Source organism: Gymnogyps californianus, chromosome Z (assembly GCF_018139145.2).
Source record: "Gymnogyps californianus isolate 813 chromosome Z, ASM1813914v2, whole genome shotgun sequence".
Classification (NCBI taxonomy): Eukaryota; Metazoa; Chordata; class Aves; order Accipitriformes; family Cathartidae; genus Gymnogyps; species Gymnogyps californianus.
In genome coordinates this window covers 56483536-56506480 of record NC_059500.1, presented here as the reverse complement: position 1 = coordinate 56506480, position 22945 = coordinate 56483536, and the positions used below count along the sequence as shown (strand labels likewise).

The window sequence follows — 22945 nt, the reverse complement described above, 5'->3', positions numbered from 1 at the left end:
CAGCCACATAAAATTAAGTTTTAGGCACTTATGTTCATGTTAAAAGGTAGCTTCATGAGCTTCTAATGAGCTTCATCTTCTTTCAAATGTGAAATTTTTCCCACCAATCTGCTGCTTTATTTGGCCAGCAGGGAACAGAAGACACCAGAGATTAGCCTTCGTGGCTTCCTCTGCAACACTTCAGACACAGAAACACAGATATCAGAGGAATAATCAAAGTAAAGAAATAATCAATTTAGTAGCTTGCAGCTTTTTGACAGGTTTGGGCTACAGCTGACAGTTAAAACAGGCCCTTCATTCTGACCAACATACTAAGCTGCAATGTTAGAAATCTGAAACTGAAAGTCTTTATAAAGATGGTCTTTGATTTGTAATGAACTTCTAAACAGTATTACAGAATCTGTTGATATTTCATTTGACAAATGTGAAATCTAATGAATACAGCAGCTGGGCTAATTGAGCAGTAAACATACAAGGGAACAAACTCCAGAGGGATGTCAGAAATTGTTAAAAACATGAGCATAATTGTCATGACAGTATCTTTTATGTCACTGTTTCAATTACATGCAACACCAGTTTATAGCATCAATTCTACAATAAAAAAATTGAACATAAAGAAAAAGCAGCTATGCTTCAGTACTTTCATGCCAATAACAGGACAGGGGGAAAGCTGGGGGTTTTGGGGTGGTATTTTGCCTCTGTAGCTCCTAAAGTTGATTTCTGAACTCCTTAATTCTAAAAAGCTGAACTTCATAACAAAATTCCCCCTCATGGGACAATCATTAGCTTTCACTTTCTTTCTGCAGTGAACCTCTCCAGTCCCGCCACTACTCTTAAACACTCAAACTACTTGCCCTGCTTGCTTTTAAGCAGGAGCTACACTATAGTCCTGCCCAGACTAGAAGCCCCAGAAAGTTTTAAGAACAGTTACAGACACTTCCTAAATAGACACATTTATTTCCTGGTAAGTTTGTGGGTCCTCAACACATGCAGCCATCTTTTTTGAACTTGAATCCATATTTCAACATTAGCACATGGGGTTTTAAAACCTGTACCACACTGAAGAAGAGAGAAGAACAACAGAGAAGTTCCACACCGTTACTCATTTGGGGATTAAAACAGGGAAAAGCTAAGTAAGGATACAACAATGTGTAGTTACCATTTGGTCTCAAGTCACAGTTCTAAAATCGACTCTATTGCCATGCTCATTCTCCTCAGCGAGGTGACTTCTGAGGATGGGATTAACCAGCTTGCCTCCATCTTGGCCAAAAGGTATCAGTTTTTGTCTGGTTAGCACTAGATGCTAGAGACCACAAAGGACAGTGAATGTTGCATTAAATCTTCTCTGATGCTATTTTGATGTACTTGCTCATCTTCCTCTCAGAATTCCAGAGATCTTATTTGCAATTGGCTCACTAAATTGATAGTGCTTCAGCTGCAAAAACCCATACACATCTCAAAGAGCAACTCTAACTCGCATGTGCCAACTCATACGCTAACAAGGCAGCCTAGGTAGGTAGTAATATATTTACACCTAGCTAGTACCAAGAGACCAGTGGGTACCAGACCAATCTCACTATTAAGACAGAAGACTACAAGGATCCAATATTTAATTACTTCAAACAGCAGGGTGCAAAGCATGTGCTAAATAGCAACTCTTACACAAGCATACAGTTCATCAGCTGCTACTCATCTTCAGACTTCATACATGCTTGAATAATCCCTGCAAGGATCACTTAAAGCTGAACAGTAATTGACCTACTAATCCACAAACATTCCGTACTTGGAGAAATCAAAGAATAACTGCTTGAAAACAAACTCCCCCCCCACCCCCCAAAAAACCCACCCCACAAACCATCACCACCAAACAACCCTAAGACAGCAATCCAAATGGAGCTGGAATATATTCTTTAGTCAGCTCCATTGTACTCCACTGACAACTCCTATGAACAAACAAGCAAGCGTGACTCTTCTACAACCTGAAATCACAAAAGTACCTGCCACTCAAAGACTTGTTTCTATTGTCATTAAGAAAATGGGACATTAATAAAATTCATAGTAAAGCAGCTTCACAAGTGACAAGACAGCAGGAAAAAGCTAAGAGATGAGCATTTTTCTCTAGTCCATAGTCCATAACCCAGATGCCTGAAGAAGGAACCCTACAGAAAAAGCAAAGGATTCTAAAGGGACAGTAACTGGTAGATTATAAGAGGAGTCAGCTGATACAAGCTGAATTTCTTTCTGAACCGACATCGACCCCCATTTTCTCTACTAGTACTCAAATATATATTTATTTTAGTTTTTTCTAGTTTTTTGAGTGGACAAGGAAAATAACTACAATGATGGTAGTAACTGGAGGAAATCATATTCTCAAAGAGCAGACAGAAAAGCAACTCTACCTAGAAATAAGTAAAAATAATGCCAATATGCCTATTTTACGGAAGAGGTGTACTAAAACAAAGTATCTACAAAATCAGAAATCCATGTAACAAAAAGCTTCTCACTGGAACTAGATGATCTTTAAGGTTCCTTCCAACCCAAACCATTCTATGGCTCTATGATTCTACCATATTCTGTACACCACACTTTATCTACTGTTTTCTGACAGAAGGTATTTAAAAACAGAAATTCATTATGTGAATGTGTTATGCATGGTACGATGATTCCCTGAAGGGATGCACATGTGTGTGCATATGGGGGGCAGAGCGCAGGAAATCAGCTAACAGAAGCGTTTCGTTGATGCAAGTGGAGTACCGAAATAGTTCTGAAGTCAGATGTTTACTTTGTTCCTGTTTTCAGGTATAGAAATTGGCAGCAAGCTCAATTTTAGTAGATTCAAATAAACTTATGTTCAGTTACATGTCCAGAGGTATGAACTGAATTGCTAAATCAGTTCTAAGAGAATAGGAAGCAAAATCAAGTGTAACTTTTGTGTATTCACACTAAAGATAAATATCAGCATTAAAGCATGGTGAAGCTGTGACAATTATCAGAAGCAAACAGTTTTAGGAGTTTAATAACTCTTTACGTCACTAGGGCAGCTCTCACCCATATCTCTAACATTTTCAGTATGCAGAAGACAGCAATAAGAGCAAACTTACCTACAGTAGCTCTAATTAAGGGGGAGGAATCACCAATGTTGTTCAGACATTCACTTTTAATAAAGTCAGTTACCCCATTGGGAAAGTTGTGAAAATGTGCTTTTACATTATTCTTCAAGATGAGACCACTCAAGGAACGTGTCGGTTCATCTGCAACAGAAAATAATTACAGTCAACCTTCAATCAGCTCATAGGAATAAGGCAGATTTCCAGAACAATGCAACAAGAGCAAAGCTTATATAGAGATATTAATCTTCATTTCCTTATCTCTCCTTCCAACTACACCCATCAATTCACGTAGCAAAGCTTTTCAGGTTCAGAGTTCACTATTTCTATTTATTCAAAATTAGAATATCAGCATTACAAATTCTACATTTTAAGAGAAAGTTTTGTATAGAGATATAGGCAAGGAATAGATTGGAAGTCACAGGATATAGGAGACTCATGAAAGAAATTGGTCAGCCAAAGACATTCAGACATTCTCATTATACTGACTGGCTTGCTGCAACACTAATACTGTAAGAAACTGATGACAAACCTGCTTTCACCATAGTAAGATACAGAAATGATGTAGGGACTATGCAGTAAATCCTCCACCCCTTCCTCCCACAGAAATACAGCGTTCAATTTTTCCACAAAATAAGGTATTGTAATCCCTTCCGATACCAACTGTTCTATTGATCTATTAAGTTAATAATTAGAGGGAGAAGGAAAAAAAAGTCTTTAAACAATGTTAACAGGTAAGTGTTATATAGCGTGAAAAATAAGAAAAAAGCAACCAGAATTGACCTGAACTGAGTAAAAATTTAAGTCTAGGCAATAGTTTGAGTTATCTTCACTGAGCTCTTTTTCCCTGCAAATTTGTCTAAGTGACTGGGGCAAGAAGAGGAAGGGAAGAATAACAGCCTAGATTTTCCATTTATATTGGAGCAGACTCACGTTTGGTTCTTCAACCAAGGGCATGAGTAACTTGGTATTACTTCTGAAATATGCTGAAAGTGAGATCTGGATGTTCTACACAGAAAGGATTAGTTTATAGTACAAGAAAATTTAAATTTACAGTTTAAAGCAACCCTCATCAGCAGAGGAAGCTGATTTAATTAGCATTTTAGCCACTTGTTTGAATTTTTTTGTATGAAGCCCTGATTTGGGCAAGAAATAAGGATGTTCAAAGTTCCTTTGTGCCAAGAATTAGTTTATACATGTATTTATTCCAGGCCTGCAAAATTATTAACATCCCAACAGAAATAAGGATAAGCAAAGTAAGAGATACAACTTTCAAATATAAAGTATTTTCAAAGTAAAGCTACTGCGTCACAACACCAAGACTCTTAGTACACCTGCAATGTCTGACTGATGGACATTAAAGACACTTTCCATTGTGATCTGTGCTAGTTAGAACAGAAACAGCACTGTTCAGAAGAGAGGTTTTTGTTCGGCTGATCAAAAATTAAAATTCATTTTAATCAACTGATTCTATTTGAGTGCCAAAACCAGACTGCCATCATATACTTTTAACCGTTTTTATGTTCATATTTCAGTTCTCCTAAAGAAGCCTTATTTTTCATGCTCCATAACTATAAATGTATTGATTTACAAACAAACATATCCTTTACATAGAATTCAGTAACTTCATAAACCAGGAAGCCACCCTATGCATACATATTTGAAAAAATTCTATAACTTTACCTACACCCACCAACTTCTAAACAATATAAAAATAAAAGTCCTTTCACTTGCACAGCACTGCATTTCAAGGGCCAACAACTCTTCTGGGAGAATGGAGAAGGAGGGAAGAAAGGGTTTATTATTTTAAATAAAAATATTAAAGACTGGATGAGTGGACAAACTTTTCTCAACCACAAAACTTGCTTGTGAGATGTGACAAGTATTACTACTATTATTACTTGGCAAGTCAAATCAAGTAATTTTGTAATTTTGTTTAAAGTTTTGAAGATATCATTACTAAAGATCAGGTGGAGAATGACCTAAAAAAAGTTCTCACTTGAACCCTTGATCAGTCTCAGGTTTGCCTGAAATACTCTCTGAATTAAAAGTAAAATCTCTGCATCAACTCTTACACCAATATAGTATGTCAAACTCCGATTGCTTTACATAACTGTAATCCACTGATAGGTACACATATCTTCAAGAAATCCAGTCCTCTATAAATTATTATTATGATTTAAAGTTGTGCCTGGTGAGGAAGGAAGCCAAAGGAGTCTTCCTTTAATTTCCATATGATTTAAAACCCTTGCAAGCCACAATAAACCAGCAGCAGCAGCCACAGTTAAGACACAGAATACAATAGTTACTCATTCTGTATCAGCCAGCAGTATCTTCTTGGAGTGAAAGAAGTCAGAGTGCCAACCAAAGTCTGATTAGAATACAGTACACTAGCCACTATTAGTATAAACTCCATCATGAATATATTAAACAGTGCGTTAAGGAAAAACATTAATCCTTTAGAATGCCTGGCTACAATTACAAAAGGGACAAGGCAACAGCTTCAATTTAACCAAGTAGAGATACAGACACTATTAAGTTCCTTGTGTCAGAAATAGGCAGATTAGCCAGCTGGTTGAGATAAAAATCAAGGTCACATTAAAGTGAAACTTCAGCACCATTTTTTTCTTCATGAACTATCTTATGGTATGCAGCAGCACGAAACATCTTAAACCCATTCCTTTAGCCAAGATAACAGAAAGACTATTCTTCATAGCAAGTGTTTATCCCACAGACCTGCAACAAAGATTCCATAGGATTCATAGTGAAAGTCACATCTCTGACAAATGAAAAAATTCATGAAGCAAGGAAAAGAAGATTAAAAACAAAAAGCAAAACCAATTATCACCATACTGAGAGGTGACAAGCAGAAATCACAAAGATGGACTTAGTGCTAAACAAACACCAACCACTCGAGCTGGAGAAGCAGCATAGAATCTGATACTCAGGCATTTAAAAAAAAAAACCCAACAAAAAACCACACCATAGTCAAAATCTTAGTTTGAAAAAAAAAATTTTCTGATATGACTGCACAAGGATATTTATGGAATCCAGGGTGTTCAACAACTTAACAGCTACACTGTCAGAAGACAGTAATATAGGTCTAGATGGAGCTCTTGCTGTAACACCAAGATTACAGGCAGATGGCCTAAGAGCTGAGTAAGACACTCTTTAGTCTTCATAGATTCTGTGGTAAGTTCTGTCAGCCATATGCTCCAGCCATCAAAAAAGATCACAGTCTTGCCTCCTTCTATCTCAGTCAACCTGGAAGTATAGAGAGTTGACAAGAACATATAGTACAAGAAAAAGAAGGAAAGCGAAGCAGACCTCTGGCATCTGATACCATCTTTGGTGCCAAATCAGTTCATGAGTGGAAGGTTCCCCTCTCACATTGCCTCACTTCATAATAAAACCATATCACATAATCATCATTTGGTTCTTAGTAAATTTTCAATTCTGTTGCAAGACTCTAAAACTAGTTCCAGATTTTAATGGTTTACAGACAAAGCAAATGGATGCATACCCACATTACACAGATATCAGTTATTTTAGGGTTACTGCAGTGCTTTTAAGATCTAGAGTGTATCCTCAAACAGCCATACTTCCTCTAATAAGGGTTTGTATGACATAGGGTGCATATGTGAAAGCGAGGAGGTTTTTGTAGCACACCTGCAAGTCCAGGTGAGCATTTGTTTCACCATGCCTTTTCATCCTCTCTTCCTTAGAACGTAACTTCCCAGATTGCTAAAAGAACTGAACGACTGGGATGAGGGTAGCATTTATCCAGTCACAGACTGTGATATAATGATTATGAGCATGGCTATATTTTGCCCTATTACTCTTGCAATATTGGCAACTTTAAATGTTAGGGAAATACGCTGTCATTCTGTGTTTTAACTAGTGATAGGGATTTAATATGTACAAACACAAAATGTGATCAAAATCTTGACTAGTGTCACTGTTGCATGTGAAGATTTCTGATCCATTAATGAGAGATCGGCTGTCTCTTAAAAGAGCTAAAACCAAAAAAATAAGGATCCTACCACAGTAGTGTCATATGGGAAGCAGAAGATGAATAATTTCTTCTGTCCTAATGTATAATACAGTACAGAGACACCTTCATGAGCTTCCTAGCAGAAAAAGATCCTACTTTTTTTTTTTTTTTTTTTTGATGTTGGACTTTTAAGTAACCTTAAGTATAACACTTTTGGCTTAAACTGGTATGGTTTACTATCATGTCAGAAGCAGGACTGACTATGTTTCAAAACATTCAGTGTATCTGAATACATAAATGACCTTGAAACGTAGTGGCTAGTCTGAAATTAATCAGTGCTCAATTGACTCATGCGAGTCACGGAAAATAATGTGACAGAACTGCCTAAGCTTAGGAACATCTGTAAGACACCAAAACAAAGCTGAAAATGTTCTGCTGATGCTGAGTGTTGCATATTTACTGAATAATAAGTAGCAAGAGCTATGCTTCTGAAGATTGTGGTGTAAATAAAACTGAGCTGTGGACACTGTGGGAAGGGTATTGAACTGCTGACCAACAATTAGCTTGCTGGTTAGTTATGGAAGTTTCTGCATTCGAATTAATAATGACCACAGGTCAATCAGAATGCCAATATTTGTACATCTCTACAGGCCTGCAAAGACATGAAAAGTTTAGAGAACTAATCCTCTGGTTTCACTCCTACGTTCAGCTTCTCTATCATATCCCCACAAACTGGTTGTCTCAGCACTTTTCCTCTCTAATGCTGTTTTATGTATCACCTCCTGATCCTGCAGTTAAATCAGAGCTAGAATTCTAGCAAGAGCAGAAGAATCCTTAATAAGAGATTCAGCGTGATGAGAGTATGATTCACTACGAGATCCCAAACTACATAACGAACGCAGGATATTGTTGCGGTTTGAGAACATCTAAAACGTAATGTCATCTCGCTTTGGTGTTAATTGTTGGGGGCAGGGCGGACGACAAGTACCTTTGCACTAAGTCAAATGCATAGGAAATGATGAGCATCCCAATGGAAGTCGCTGTCGTGGTTTAACCCCAGCCAGCAGCTAAGCACCACGCAGTCACTCCCTCACTCCCCCTTGCTCCCAGTGGGATAGGGAGGAGAATTGGGAAAGAAGGTAAAACTCGTGGGTTGAGATAAGAACGGTTTAATAACTAAAGTAAAATATAATACTAACAATAATAATAATGAAATATTATAATAATAATAATAATAAAAGAAGGGGGGACACACACACACCAAAGACAGTGATGCACACTGCAATTGGTCACACCCGCTGACCGATGCCCGAGCAGCAATCCGCCCCTCCCAGCCAACTCCCCCCTGTTTATATACTGGGCATGACATTCCATGGTATGGAATATCCCTTTGGCTAGTTCGGGTCAGCTGCCCTGGCTATGCTCCCTCCCAGCTTCTTGCACACCTGCTTGCTGGCAGAGCATGGGAAACTGAAAAATCCTTAACTTCAGATAAGCGCTACTTAGCAACAACTAAAACATCAGTGTGTTATCAACATTATTCTCACACCAAATCCAAAACACAGCACTGTACCAGCTACTAAGAAGAGAGTTAACTCTGTCCCAGCCGAAACCAGGACAGTTGCTTAGACAGCATTTGGCAGCGAATGAATTAGGATTTAGTCATTAATCTATCTGAAGAAATGACGTCGTCAGATGAATAGAAGTTTTGCCACTCTCTGAATATATCAAAGGTGAATGTTATATATTAAAACGTGACAACCTGTCATATGAATAGCTGTTGGAACACAAGGATTAATTGGATGAGTAAAATGAGGCTCAAATTGAGTAATTTGGAATAATGTTCAAACTGCTAAGTGAGTACCGGGAAGCACAAAATACAGGACACTCACCAACACTGGTGGTGTAGAGAGTGCATTGGAAGTTTTGACTACTACTCCTTTTGTCTATATCCTATAGGTATAGCTTAACAGAAAGTTGTATGGTGGCATGCACGTATAGGTCTCGTTTTAAAGTCGGACTACTTTGTTTCTCCAACCGATACCCTTCCTTGCCAGTAAGGCTTCTTCCCCTATAATGCCCAATTAATTCAAGACAAAACCTTCTAATTTTTATTTCCTAAGCCTGTACTCAGTGTGTTTCCTATTTTTTTTTTTTTTTTGCCATTCTGGCTGACTTTTCTGGACACTATAATCAGATTTTCAGTTAGCAATATTAGGTTGCACTCTGGTGAATGGCAGAAGAGTGTTTTGGCACTAGTGGTGGTGTTCTTCCTAAGCAGCTGTGCATCTAGCTACAATAATAAAATAGAGAGCACGGACCTGCTTTTAATTCAATACGCCTTTACACAATTTCATCTTTTGTTATTATTATTTTAGAAACTTAATTTTTTTTCTAGTATTTGGCTACACAACAGCTCTTACTAGGAACAAATTGACTGATCCTCTGCTACTTAGAGTACCAGTGAAAATGAGACCACATCATCATATAAGAAGCTTTGATGTGTGACCATGCTGCTCTTCCTCTTCAGAGTCATCTGAAATCCATCTTCAGTCTCTTCAATTTTCACCTACGACTTCATCAGCCTCATTTCTTTGGGGAGGGAGGAAAATGAGGGGAAACTGTGAGTGCTTGCCATTTTGGAATGCTTAAAGCTCCTGAGACAAAGCTTGCCAGTCAGAATTACCTCTGATCAGTAGTATATCTACGGATTCAGAGAAGAACACCCATCACTTGAAGTTATGTAAATGTTTTTTCCTTGGACATACCAAAATAAAAATTGGTACTGTTGAATCTGTACTTGCTTGAACAGCCAGTGTGTGCCACCAGATGAAGCAGACAGCCTCACTAGGAAGGAACGGTGTTGCCCAGTCCAGTGCTGCAGGGCTAAGCTGTTACAAGCTGCCCATACTGAGCTGAATGCAGACTGCAGTCATCACTGGTACTTATGACTCTGTCATGGCACTGTTGCTCCTGAATACCTCTGGCAAGCAGAAGGCACAGCTGAGCAAAATCTTCATGTGGTTCTGAAGAGTGAGTATTATGTCATTATAGAAGAAGAAAGGAGTTTAAAATGCTTTGCAAAAGCAGTAGTAATGCTTAGCCAGTTATTGGCATTAGCATCAAACTGTGGGATCAAGACGTGCTTTTACATGGCTCTTTAGATTGCTTTCAGTAAAGATACTCAATTCTGGAGCTGGTCAAAAATACTGTGGGTACTATTACTGGTGGCATTGAAAAAAATTTTTTTTTTCCCCCTGGGTTCCACTCCCTTTTGGCATGAAAGGAAAGGCATTTTTACTTGCACATGGGAAGTGGTAATGGGCATTCCTTTATAAGGCTAGATTTGGCTTCATGAAAGCGGTCAGCTAACCAACTGCACCTGCCCCAGCACTGCAAGATAACAAACACACTGAAACTGTTATATCATCCTAATGCCTCACAGCAAGTCTGCTTTCTGAAAAATCTAGAAAGAGGTGGTGATATTGCTTCCTAGAAGCCATCACAGCCTAAATCAGACACCAGCATGTAGCCTCATGAGTAGGAGGCACCATTTTTTTAGGTAGGGGGCACCTCAGAACTGCACTGAATCAAGTACTCCTTGGTGGACAGAAGTGCCTTTAGAAATCACACCAGCAACACCTCCCCTTTCTCTAGGAAAACACCACATAGGGATGCTTGATACTGGCATTTTAAGTACACTTAGATTTGACATGAGAAACAACCAAACATCACTGAGTAGGAAAGTTTGACTTAAAGCACAGAAAGAAATACCCCTTGCAGCAGACTACATTCAGCTCGTAAGATGCACTAAGGAAAGGCTTCAAATAGCTGACTAAATACGTCCAAACCTGCCCCCAAAAAGTCACATTTATTGTGAGGCCAAAACAGACCTTACCCAAGACTACCTGAACTTCAGAAAAAGGCATAGCAAACAAAACCGAAAGTTTGATAACCTTAAGAATCAAGGGAAAGACTCAAAACTTCTGTCCTTTCTCTCCACAAGCTACTTGAGAGAAAATATATTCCAAGACTCGCTCCCAAAATGCTTACAGTGAACAGCACTTTTGAAGAACCTAAACCAATGCGATTAAATGCATGAAGGCACTAGGCTAGTCAACAGGCCAAAACACTCCAAAGCTGCCTGGGAGGACTCCCAGCCAGGTACAGAGCATGGACCTGCCTCCAACATACACAAGACTCCTTGGGTGCCTTCCTTGCCGGAGCCTGGAAACACATATCGCCAGGAGTGTGTTGGTCCCCTATAGAGACAGGTGAATTCTCAGATAGCAGCCCTAGACTACTCCAAGGTAACTACCCAAGGAGTTTTGTCAATGTCAGTTGCAGGTCCATGCCCTGTAGGTCCTGGGAATTCTCCCAGACATCTCCAGGCGTGTGTTGGCCTCCCCTGGAGACAGGTGAATTCCCAGGCAGCAGCCCCAGACTCTTCTAAGGTAACCACCTGAAGAGCATTGTGTATGTTGGGGGAAAGTCTATGCCCTGGAGGTCCCTGGGGAATTCTCCTAGGCATCTTCTGGAGTGTGTTAGCCTCCTCTGGAGACAGGTAAATTCCCAGGTAGCAGCCCTAGACTCCTCCAAGGTAGCTACCCGAGGAGTTTTGTCGATGTTAGAGGCAGTTCCATTCCCATTAGCTCCCCGGAACCTCTCACAGGCATCTCGAGGAGCACTTTTGCTTCTTCTGGACACAACTGAATTCCCAGGTAGCAGCCCCAGACTTTTCTAAGGTAACTACTCAAAGACCACTGTGTATGTTGGGGGAAGATTCATGCCTGGTAGCTCTTTGGGAATTTTCTCTACAATCAAGAAACTTATCATTTTACTTTTTCTTTTTCACTGTTTTCCTTGTATGGGCTTCACGGATAGGGAAAGAGATAATAATGGAGATCCCATACTCTGATTCTGGATGCTCAGAATAATGAGCTCCAGGAAAGCATTCCTGAAGCATCGAAGCACGTAATGCAATCCACTGGATAACTTCAAAGTTTCTTTCAAGACTTTAAATAAATAAATAATCTGTCACTTCTCACATGTGGTATGTATGCCATACAACCAGGGCTTCGGAGAAGCCTTTTCCTTAAGTCTGCACTACAATATCCCTACAGAGGCATGGAAAGGAAGAATTAGCCAGCATATGGGGAAAAAACACAGAATTTTTAGTGATCTGACAAAATTCATTATCTCATAACTTGGTTTCCCTTAAGATATTTATGCACCTCTATGCATTGATTACTAAAACTCAGTCAGGCTTAATTTCTTTTTGTAATTCTTCATGTATCTGAACTTAAGGGAAAAAATGTTTTGCTGCTGTTTAAGTAGGACACTACATATGTTATGCAGCATTTTACACTGTAAGGGTGGATTAATCTGACTTGACTTCTGAACTGTAATGCCACCAGATTCACTCCTTGGCAGTTATTTTAGTATATTTAATAATGACATCATGTGGGATGATGGTATTTGGAGGGGGAGTGGTAAGGGGGCATTTGTTTTAATTAAACAGTCAAAGCTGCTGAGCCACTTTTCTGAATTAATCCTGCTCAAAGATATCTTCCTGAAACTGATAGCTGGTGAATTAGCACCTGACCTCACACAATGGTCTTTTTCTTGCTCAGCTTCAAAGATCTTTCAACACCAACATGCCAAGAAAGTTCATAATGGAATGGACTCATGAAAACTGCTGTCCAGATCAAGTTTAAATTCCAGCACTCATCAGAAAACATTCACATCAAACCCACAAGACCACTTTGGATCCCAGTAATAGTTTATAAAAAGCCATTTCAAATTCTGCTTGCAGAGCTAGATGAATTATTAGTGTCACGACCAGAAAATAAATTACCATCTGCATGGACTTCTGTTGAAACAAAAACTTAGGGAGGGGATGGGGACAGGACCCTCCTCCAAGGTAATGTTCCATGTCAAAGTAAGGTACTCTGAATGACTAAGTCATCACATGAACAAGATCAAGAGTTGCAGAGACACTGCTCTATCTTCAACTGGTTTATATAAATCCAAAGCATTTTGGAAATAAACTTAAAAGACCACCCTTAAAGCCTATGAGAAAGGCAGTACTAAAGCAGTGCTCTCAATCCCAGCTCATTCCCCTTCAGACTAAAAATTCGTCTCAAGGATTCTGATCCTTGACTGTGATAGCCTTATACCAGGCCATGATCAATCCACTGAGATAACACGTTGTTGAGACCAAAGACTAGAGTTCCCACGTTAGCATGGGGTGAAGAATCAGTCACTAAAACACAATCCAAGATCATAATCACAAAGGCTTTGTCTAGCTGCAACAGAATAGACAGCTACGGCTATACGGATCAGCAGAAAGCTACCAGGACCATGACACATTTGTCTCAATATTTCCCTATTAGCCTAGGTCCTGCCAAGAGCCCAGTGGACAGGGGAGAGGGAGACAAATGCAAAACTTTACAGAAACTGTGTACAAACTAACCATGTCCTCTGTCTCTTGTCTAAGAAGCATAAAAGGTAGATCTGAGAAAGGACGTGTGTTTTGCCAATAAGGATGGACAGTCTGAATCTTAACTAGAATAAATGTCTTATCAGCAGTTCTGTTCTTTTTTCACCACATAAAAAGGTATTACGTATCTTAAATCTTACCTAAGTGGTAAGCTTTGACACCACTTCTGTTCTTGCACCTTTTATATAAAACATCCACCAACATGAAGGCCACATTAGGCCAAGTAGAATGCCACGTTAAATCTGACCCCATATAAAGACAGCTTCCCTTTTTTCGCTCAGAGGTGTGAAGATCACAGTCAAAGAATGGATACATGCAGAAACATAGCAGGAATAGTCTGCAGAGATTAAAAAGTCTCAATTTAGTTTCTCCTTAGAGTTGGACAGAGAAATGTTACCAAAAGGCAACACAGTAGTCTTTGCTGATGCAAGTAGGCCACAGTATGCTGATACAACCTTGCATCAACAAAATGTTAAGGTACGATTATGGCACAGTCATCACACCCAATGCTCCCTAACTGACAAACTGAATTTACGAAGATTAGAGAGCATTCCTGGTGAATGATGATGGACATAATCTTTTGATAATTTAGCGCAAGCCAGATCCACTTCTCATTCACAAAATTCAGGATGCTGTGTGAGATAAAGCATGGTGTAATTCCAGGTTAAAAATAAGAAAACACCAGGGAATTGACAAAGTTGTCCTGCAAAAGGACAAGACAGATGAATTAAGAAGGATGCTATTTTTGTCAGTCTATTTTAGATGGGGGAAAAAAAGGGATCTTATAAACATTCATTTACAGAAGGTATAAACAAAGCAAGGCTTTGATACAGACAACTTTGGGAGTTTCATCATTATGATCAACAAGGTCCAAAACAAACTCAGAACTTCTGTTTACAGTATGAATTGTCTGTATTATGACACCTAGAGGTCCTTCCTCTGACCTGCCTCATGCTTCAGATGTCTTGGACAACTGCCTCAATGTACGTTAACTAGAGGGTAGAACTGGCCTCGGCAAGACAGCAAGGAGGCTGAAATTAGGACAGTACTTTCTCGTATTTTCCTTCAAGGGAACAACCTGGACTACAGAAGCAAAAATGCGAACAAGGAAAGGAGGATTTAGATGCATAACTTGGAACTAAGAAGGGAAGCTGCGGGTAAGCGAAGAAAGCAACATCAGAGGCAAAGTTGATACTCCCTTGCAGCACTGGACTGTTTCAGTCAACCACACAAAAAATACAGAAAGTGATCTGAGAAGCGGCAGCAACATGCACACACTCCAGAAAACAACTCATTAACAGAACACAGAAGCCTACAGGATTCTGAGCTCAGCTCAGGGGACACAAAAAAAAAAAAAAAAAAAAAAAAAAAACCCACCACAAAACCAACACTAAGGCAGGGCGTTATCTGCGAGGTTTTATATCTGCCAAGCCAAGAAGGAACAGCTACACTAACAGAGCATTTGAGTAATATTTTCATTTACAGATAAATTAGTAAAACCAAGCTTCTTTCATTCAGGTATTTTTCAGTTAATCTGGACTCCATCTCATCCAACTAAGGAAGATCCCTGAGCACCATGCCTCCTGGGAATTACATTCTAGAGACCTATACCTCAATCTTCAATGGCTTGGGAATGTATTTTATTCCATCAGTCTGCCTACTGTCTGACTTCCAGGACTGAATGCTGTTTCCTCAACATTTTTTAGATTCTGTGATATTTGTAACATTGGGGTTCATCCAGATTCACAACGGTATCTTTAGAAATGCACACTAGTTAAAAGAAAAAAAGAAGAAGAAAGGAAGTGCTTAAAGCTAGAGCATGTATATGCCATAGCTGCAAGCCAGGCCATGTATTTTCACTGATGAAATGGTAGCAGGGCAACACCTGTTTTCAGGAAGACCCAAGCTTAACAAGCTTTGACAGCTTAACAAGATCCACAGAATTTAAAAACAAAACCAAGAAAACCACCACATACATGTAGGAGTACCACAACAGACCTAAAACCAGCAAGTCACAAGCATTCAAACACAGAAGCCTGATGAAGCTAACACTGGAGCGAAAAAGAAGTTATACTTTTTGCAACTGAAAAGTAATATCTCTGGTGCTAAAACAAAGCAAATTTCCTACACATAAGGTTTACCTAAGTATCTTAGAGGCAGACCTCAGTGAAACAGCCAGCTTTGCAAGCAAAGTTATTTGCTTGCATGCCTGCAGAGGTGGAAGACTCAGGCCAAAGATAATTTGGTACAACCTCCACTGCAGTAAAATGAGGCTATTTAACACACATTTCAATCAACCATTGCAGAATTCCCACGTTCAGGAGCTGTTACCTAAATGTATCCTTTAGTACAGTTCTCTCAGCACTGGTTTCAACAGCAGCAAAAACTGAAGCAAAGGTTAGTCCCATCTGCTATCAAACCAAGCTCTTTTTCTCATGCACTATCAAAACACCTTAATTTTTATTGAATAAGCTGTCAGTGATGTTGGAAGCTTACTTTCATGGCTCCTTCTGCTGGGACGGTATGGCCGTAACAAAAGCATGAACTTCCAACTGTATGAATACCTCTGCTTTGGTCTGTGGTGTCAAGCACACTAGTTCTTTCCCCTAGCCAACAAACTTGGCAAGGCAGTAGGACAGGTCGCCAACAGAACCCTCTTCAGGAGAGGAAAGTAAAGAATACTTTCCCAGTTGTACTGAACATAGTTATCTAGCTGATGAGTCCATCACATTTTCCCCTCCTGGTCCAAAAGAGGATGCAACAGTATTGTAGCTACTGCATAGCAGTTCTAACGGTCTCTTTACCTTGCTTGGGCAGGACTTATGACGGATGATGAAGGGCTGTTGATTGGACTCAAAGCAAATCCAACCAACAGTCTTCTGTCGTCCCTTGTTAGCCCTACAGAAGCAAGGTAACAGGATATTTAGAACTTGGCAAATACTATGAAAAGCACCAACACCGGACTCAGTTATGGAACCCTCAATATTCTGCAAGTTTCCTGAACTACAAACACAAAGTTAAAAAATAGTTGCTTTGGACAAAAGATTATGACTCTAAAAATGTCACTGGTGCAGGACAAGAGCGTCTGAAGCAACAGCTGCTTCTCAGCAGTCTCACAAAAAACCTGATGAGAGGTATCAGTGCAGTCTGATCCCAAACACCTCTTCTTAGAAGTTAACTTGCTACTTCTCCCCAACTTGCTCACCCCCGAACCTGCCAGATCCTATTTTTTTTTCCTCAGATAAAACAGCTTTATACAACCATTTTGCAATAGTTAGCATCTCCTACTCTTCATCCAATTCCAAACAGACTGATGTGTCTAAACATTGAGAAGGGTAAAAGATGACTACTGGATAATCTAAGGAGATCCATTGGGAAGAGAGATTCTGACACATCACTGAACACACACCAGTATCTAGAACCTCAAGCTCAACTGGTGAACAGAATGAAGAAGGGGAAATTAGCAAGTAGGGCAGTGTTAGAAAACGAATTTTGGGGAAAAAAGTGTGGAACACCCTTCTTGTCACATCCTTTGTACAGACTCCAGATCCCACTACTGGACTCGCTCCGCTTTTCATTTTTCTGTTAATGGCACACAGCACATGGTGTATCTACACTGGCACCTTGCTCAAAAATTTAATATTCTGGCTGATTCAGGTCTTGAAAGCTCACTCTCTCAAACTTGAGGTATTCCCCCAAGGCCTTTCAGATGATCAGGAGACTTCCTACATAGAACAAAAACATTGGAATATACTCCAGCCTTCAAATATGAAAATATACTTTCTTCCTCCTCTCTGTTTCCTTCCTCCTGAAGTAAGCTGACAGCACAACGAAAATACTAGTTGAAACAAGATGAATGTTCTTGCTGATTCTTTGAATGTTACAGGACCACATGTAAGTAAAATCTAATTCAAAGGGAAAAAAGCAAGCACCCAGAAACACAGAGGCGAAACACTAGAAGGCAGAAAAAGCACCAGTAGCAGGATGCTAAGGAAAAAAACCCCAGAAAACAACCCAAACAATCAAACACATTAACTACAAACAAATGTAAAGAAGCCAGATGTGCTAAAACAGATCTTGAAACAAATCTCTTTCACTGTCAAAGACCTCACAAACCAGTAGCTGTAGTACACTGGAAAGACAATCTTCCACACACCCTGATCATTACTAAGGAATTGTCTGAATTTACTAACTGGTAGGGACTACACAGTATGCCATATGCAGTTTGTACTAACATCCATAAGAATACGACAACAGTAAGTAGCCAGTTGATTCCTAACTGCATTTCACTAGAATTAAGACTTTAGAATGAAGATTCTGACAGACATCATCTTTGGCAACTCTAGTATGTGATCTTCAAAATATTTAACAGTCTTATTACTAGGGAGATCATTATAATAACTGAATTTAGCAGCATGTTTTATAATGTGTATAGTCATGATTCATCGAAGTTATTCCACAATTTCACTGCAGTCTGATAGAGGTATGATGTTCCAACATTTCTGGGAAGATTTCACAGGACATTTAGAATGGAAACTATTCCAAGGCTGAAACTACAAGCACCAATAAATTATCAGATTTTTTCCACAGACTCCTGAGAGGATAAATGAGTTCTACATGACTATGGAGCTCAACCAACCAGCAAACTGGCTATAGGCATCAGCTTCCTATTTCTTTCAAGCTAAATAAAATAAATTTTTAAAAAAGGCAAAAAAAAAGTAGAATACAACAATCAATATCTTAAGAACTTACCTTCAGACTTCAACTTCGTAAGAACAAAAATCAGGTAGTTGTTGAAATCTGGATACTGATTGAGTTGTTCTAGTTTCTGAAGAGAGAAACTGTTAAGGAAAGTTGAATCTTCACACACAGCATTTATAGCTTTCTGGATACAAAGATTATTACGTGAGTTTGCTGCGTCACTTCAACCAGCTGTGACTAAGCTCACAATATACAGAGTATGAACAATCGAAAAACAGTTTCTGTAATTTTCTTACTGAAGCAATAGTTTTTAGTTGTGTAGAAATCTGAAAAAAAAAATCCAAGGACAGACACACAAATTAATAGATTGTTAAAAATATTTGTAAGGTCACTAAAAAAAGCTTCCTCTGTAGAGTTTTGGATTTCAATATTTACACTTAGAAGCCCCCCAAACATAAGGAATCCACTCAGACACAATCCCATAATACATCTTTTTTTCCCCTCCACAATAAATAAAAGCATTTCAGCATTAAAATACAACAGCTATGATTTTAATAAGCTACTCATTTTAGTATTAGACATATACTTCTTTATGATGCTAACTAGCCACAGCCTGAGTTTTCAGCAATGAGAACCTGTTTAATTGTACACGCACAGATATTTGTACCAAGAAGTTCACGCTTAACCACAGTCTCATTAAAAAAAACCCCCAAACCCGAAAACAACAAAATGCTCCTTAACTGCAGGAATAATGATTATTTTTCTGAACAGCTGTGAAGGTATGTAGCTGTTTTTCCTAAAATTTGTCATTACTTCTGCCTCAAATTTCCCAGTATTCTGCCACTGTTTGGCTAGAGCAGTGATCTGGCATTCTCCTTGTATCCTGTTCTCACACCCTGGTACTAATAGGTATTCTGCTCAACAATAACATTTTAAGTCAGTGCAGTGTCACCTTTAAGTTACTAAACCTACTAGATAACATCAGTATGGCAAACAATCAAGACATTTAACAAAATATGATTTTTAGAAGGGAGATTATTTGCTCCATAGGCATTTATTTTACTTGCTGTTTAGCTAAATCTCTAAACATTTAAAGTAGCTAAACCTTAGCCAAATACATGTATGTTAGGAGTTGACGGCCCAGTAAATCCCTTCCAGTTCTAAAGGATCCATTTCCTTCCGGGACCAACAGCCAGTGTCTCAATCACAAACTTAAGAAACTTCATTTTTTTGATATTTAGGCTGTTTGCATCAAGTAGTAACTTCGCTAGAGAAGCCTGCCCTCTTTCCACTTAATAAGAGAGCAAAGCGTACTTATCATAGCCACAAGCTCCTTTGCTATGAAACACATAGGAGATGAAATGTAAACAGGAGGATGGTCACGGCAAGTGAAAATAATATAGAACACTCTACATGGCCCCTAGAAATGAAAAACCACACACCCAGAGACTGTTGTCAAAGGTGCCAAGCCAAAGAGCTCTTTCAGGAACAGACAAGAAGGAGGGTAGTACATTTCAAAATTTTTTTTCTTCTTCTCCAAGCTTCAGAAACATAATCACCAAAACAGTCAGTTGAACATTACTAACAACTGTGAATTCCAATGGATCAAGTAGGAAGCGGCAGCAGAAGTGAGCAGAAAGAACTGAAAGAGCAGTATTTAATAGATACTTAATGAGAAAACACTTCATTGGTCTAGGAATCAAAGAATAGCTTATAGGCCGTATTTCCGTAACAACTTCTTCACCAACTTTAACTTTTTCTTTTTTACTCCAAGAAACATCTAATACCTTCATTTGAAAAATATCTGAAGCCTTACCAATTCATAACTTTGTTAACAAAGGGTTTTGGCTAATCTATACTCCCCACTTTGTTATACTTGATTTCTAAGCATCCGAATGTGCCAAAACAGTGTCATAAAGAAAGAGCATGACAATCAACACACTGATAATCTTCCAAAAAATTACGGAGTACTGAGAGTACTTTAAATTTGAAACCGTTAATCACCACCCTGCTTGGACATGCTACTAAGTAGCACTCTACAATACAACAGCCATCACAAATTTTTTGTGGAAACAGTCTCAAAGGACTTTTTTTTTTTTATTATAGGACACGGCCTGTCAAGTTGTATTAGAACATTTTCCCAAACTGATGTATAATAGAATGGTAAAAATGTGCCACTTCTCTAACCTCTACAGGCAAACATATGAGGACCTCCTTGAAAGCACAGGTATGTCAGCACAACAGGGAGTTACCGCTACCATTTAAAAAGAACTGCAAACATCAGTTAACAGCACCTTTGTTCGGTCAATTTCTACTCATCTTCAAGACAGACAGCATCACTCATATTGCGCGTACGCTGCTATTCTTCAATCAACAAACCAGATGCTATTTGAAGCAGAGCTTTAAAATACAATTTTACATTAAAGCTACACTATAAACACTGTTGCTATAAATACTTTTGTATTTTAAATACTAAAGAGCACCAGTTTAAGTTTGGGGCACTATCAGAACACTTTACATAGTCAGACACTTCTGTTTAGGATTTTTCAAAGGAAGCAATAGCATCTTAAAAATCTGAAACATAGCTGCAAGAACAAGATGATCGAGATGAAAACTACCTTCACCTTTCAGATAAGAGCAGAAGGCTTCCTAAGCTTGACCACATCTGTTACAAAAGCCTAGAAACGGAGCAAATTTGGCTTCAAGCTAAACTCTTAAAATAATGTAGATAGATATACATATACACACACACATAAATGTTCTTACCTACTTAAATAAATTGTTGCTTTCTGTGAAGAACTTCAAGCAAATGCCTTAAATAAAAAGGGATCAAGATGATAAACTCATATCCTTCATAGAATTTCAGGACTTCTAGATATTTTAAAGCACTTATATGGCTAGCTCAAGGAGCAGGAGACAGTAGATGAGGGGTTTATTTTTCAAGACCTATGGTCCTATTAGTCTTAATCTAAAACTTTGCTCTCTCAATCTTTGTTCCTTAAAGCCTTCCTATTTCATCACTTCAACAATCAAGAGAGACTTAGGGGAATAAAAACCCCAACAATCCACAACACTAACACCAAATGCACTGCAAAGCAGCACAAGAAGCCACATAGGGTAGATTTCCCCCTTCCAGTGAATTTTAACGAGTGTAACGAGCAATATTTCAGGCTCAGGCTTCTGGGCAAGCACAAACGTCCTCGCAACGCAGCAAAATGCGCAGTGTCAGAGCCAGCAGGCCAACGAAGGCGTGCACGCAGCGGCTCCGCCAGGGGCACTCCCCCACCAGCTACGGCTTTCGCCTCGAATCCCAGCGCCGGATTACCTCAGAAGGCCCCTGCTCGCCCCCGCTTTGCCGCAGGGGCGACGGGTACCCCGCGCCGCGCCGCCTGCTCAGCCCGGCGGGCCGCGGGGCACCCCCGGCCCCTCGGCGGGATCCGCCAGGGCGAGGGCCGCGCTCCCGCCCCGCCGCGGCTCGGGGCTGGGCGCTGGCGGCGGCCCAGCGTGGGGGGAAGCCGGGAAAGCGGCAGATAGCGGCGGAGCCGCGCCAGAGCCTGGGCTTTAAAAAGAAAAGTAAAAAAAAAAAAAAAAAAAAACAAACCCAACCCGGCCTTGGCTCCGGGCTCGCAACAGGTGCCCGGGCCCCCGCCGGGGGAAGGCGGCCCCGCGGCCCACAGGCCGCCTCGGCGGTTCAAACGCCGCGCCACGGCGGCCCGCTCCGGCGGGGGCTCAGCCCTCCTCGCCGTGGCGGCTTCCCAGGCAGGCCCGGCCGCAGCCACCGCCTGCCGCAGCGCCGGCCTGCTGCCGCGCAGGCCGCGCTCCCCCCGCCCGCCGCCCCCGGCCTCCCCAGCGCCCGCCCGGGCCGCCGCGGCCCCGCTCCGCCCGCCCCGCCCGCGCGGCGCAAGCCTCGGCCAAGGATACTTGTTGCACGGCTCTCTGCGTGGTGGTGTCCGGGGACTGGGACTCCTTGAGCAGCTGCAGGATCTGCTGGAGCCCCTGCTCGTCGGGCTTCCACTCATACTCCATCTTGGCTTGCTGGAAAACACCAGACAACAGGCGGCCGCGGTTAGCGGCGCGGCAGGGCCCAGGCCGGGGGAGGCGGGAGGGCGGAAAGGAAGGAAGGAAGGCAAGCAGGCAGGCCGGAGGGAGGGGGCACCGCGGCGCCCGGCCCGCTCTCGTCCCCCCAGCGTGCACCCCGCCAAACGCCCCAGCAGCCGCCCGGCCCCGCCGCCGGACGGACGACACCGACCTGCTCCCGCCGCCGCCGCCCGCTGTGCTCCGCGCCGAGCAGACTGAGTCACGGCGAATTTGTAATCTGGCCCGAAGAGCCGGCTCGCGTCCTCCTGGGTCCTAGCGCCGGCACGCCTCCCCCACCGGCGCCGCCGTCAGCCTTTCCCCGGTGCGTCCCACACCGTCAGGAGCCTGGAGGCGACAAAACGCGGCCCCCTCAATCCCGGCCGGCGGGAAACGGGGCGCCTCCGCCACCCACCCGAGAACGGAGAGAAACCTCCAGCAGCCGCGACAGGCGAGGGGCGAAGCGGCGCCGCGGCCCAGGCCCGGCCTCCTGGGACAGCTGCGGCCGCGGCCCCGCAGCGCCTAGCAGCGAGCGGGGAGGCTGCTGCCCACGGAGGAGAAGCGGCG

At 41.1% G+C, this 22945-nt stretch overlaps 1 protein-coding gene across 1 annotated transcript in view; it reads right to left on the bottom strand.

Annotated features, from left to right (window-relative positions):
* TNPO1 (transportin 1) overlaps positions 1-22700 on the bottom strand; it is a 57358-nt gene extending 34658 nt beyond the window's left edge. The window contains exons 1-4 of the mRNA XM_050912466.1: positions 22554-22700; positions 22226-22339; positions 18356-18431; positions 3102-3251 (exon numbers count right to left, since the gene is read on the bottom strand). Of these exons, the coding sequence (XP_050768423.1) occupies positions 3102-3251; positions 18356-18431; positions 22226-22330 (331 nt within the window). The 5' untranslated portion in view covers positions 22331-22339; positions 22554-22700. The remainder of the gene's footprint in view (positions 1-3101; positions 3252-18355; positions 18432-22225; positions 22340-22553) is intronic.
* Positions 22701-22945: the final 245 nt, after the last annotated feature.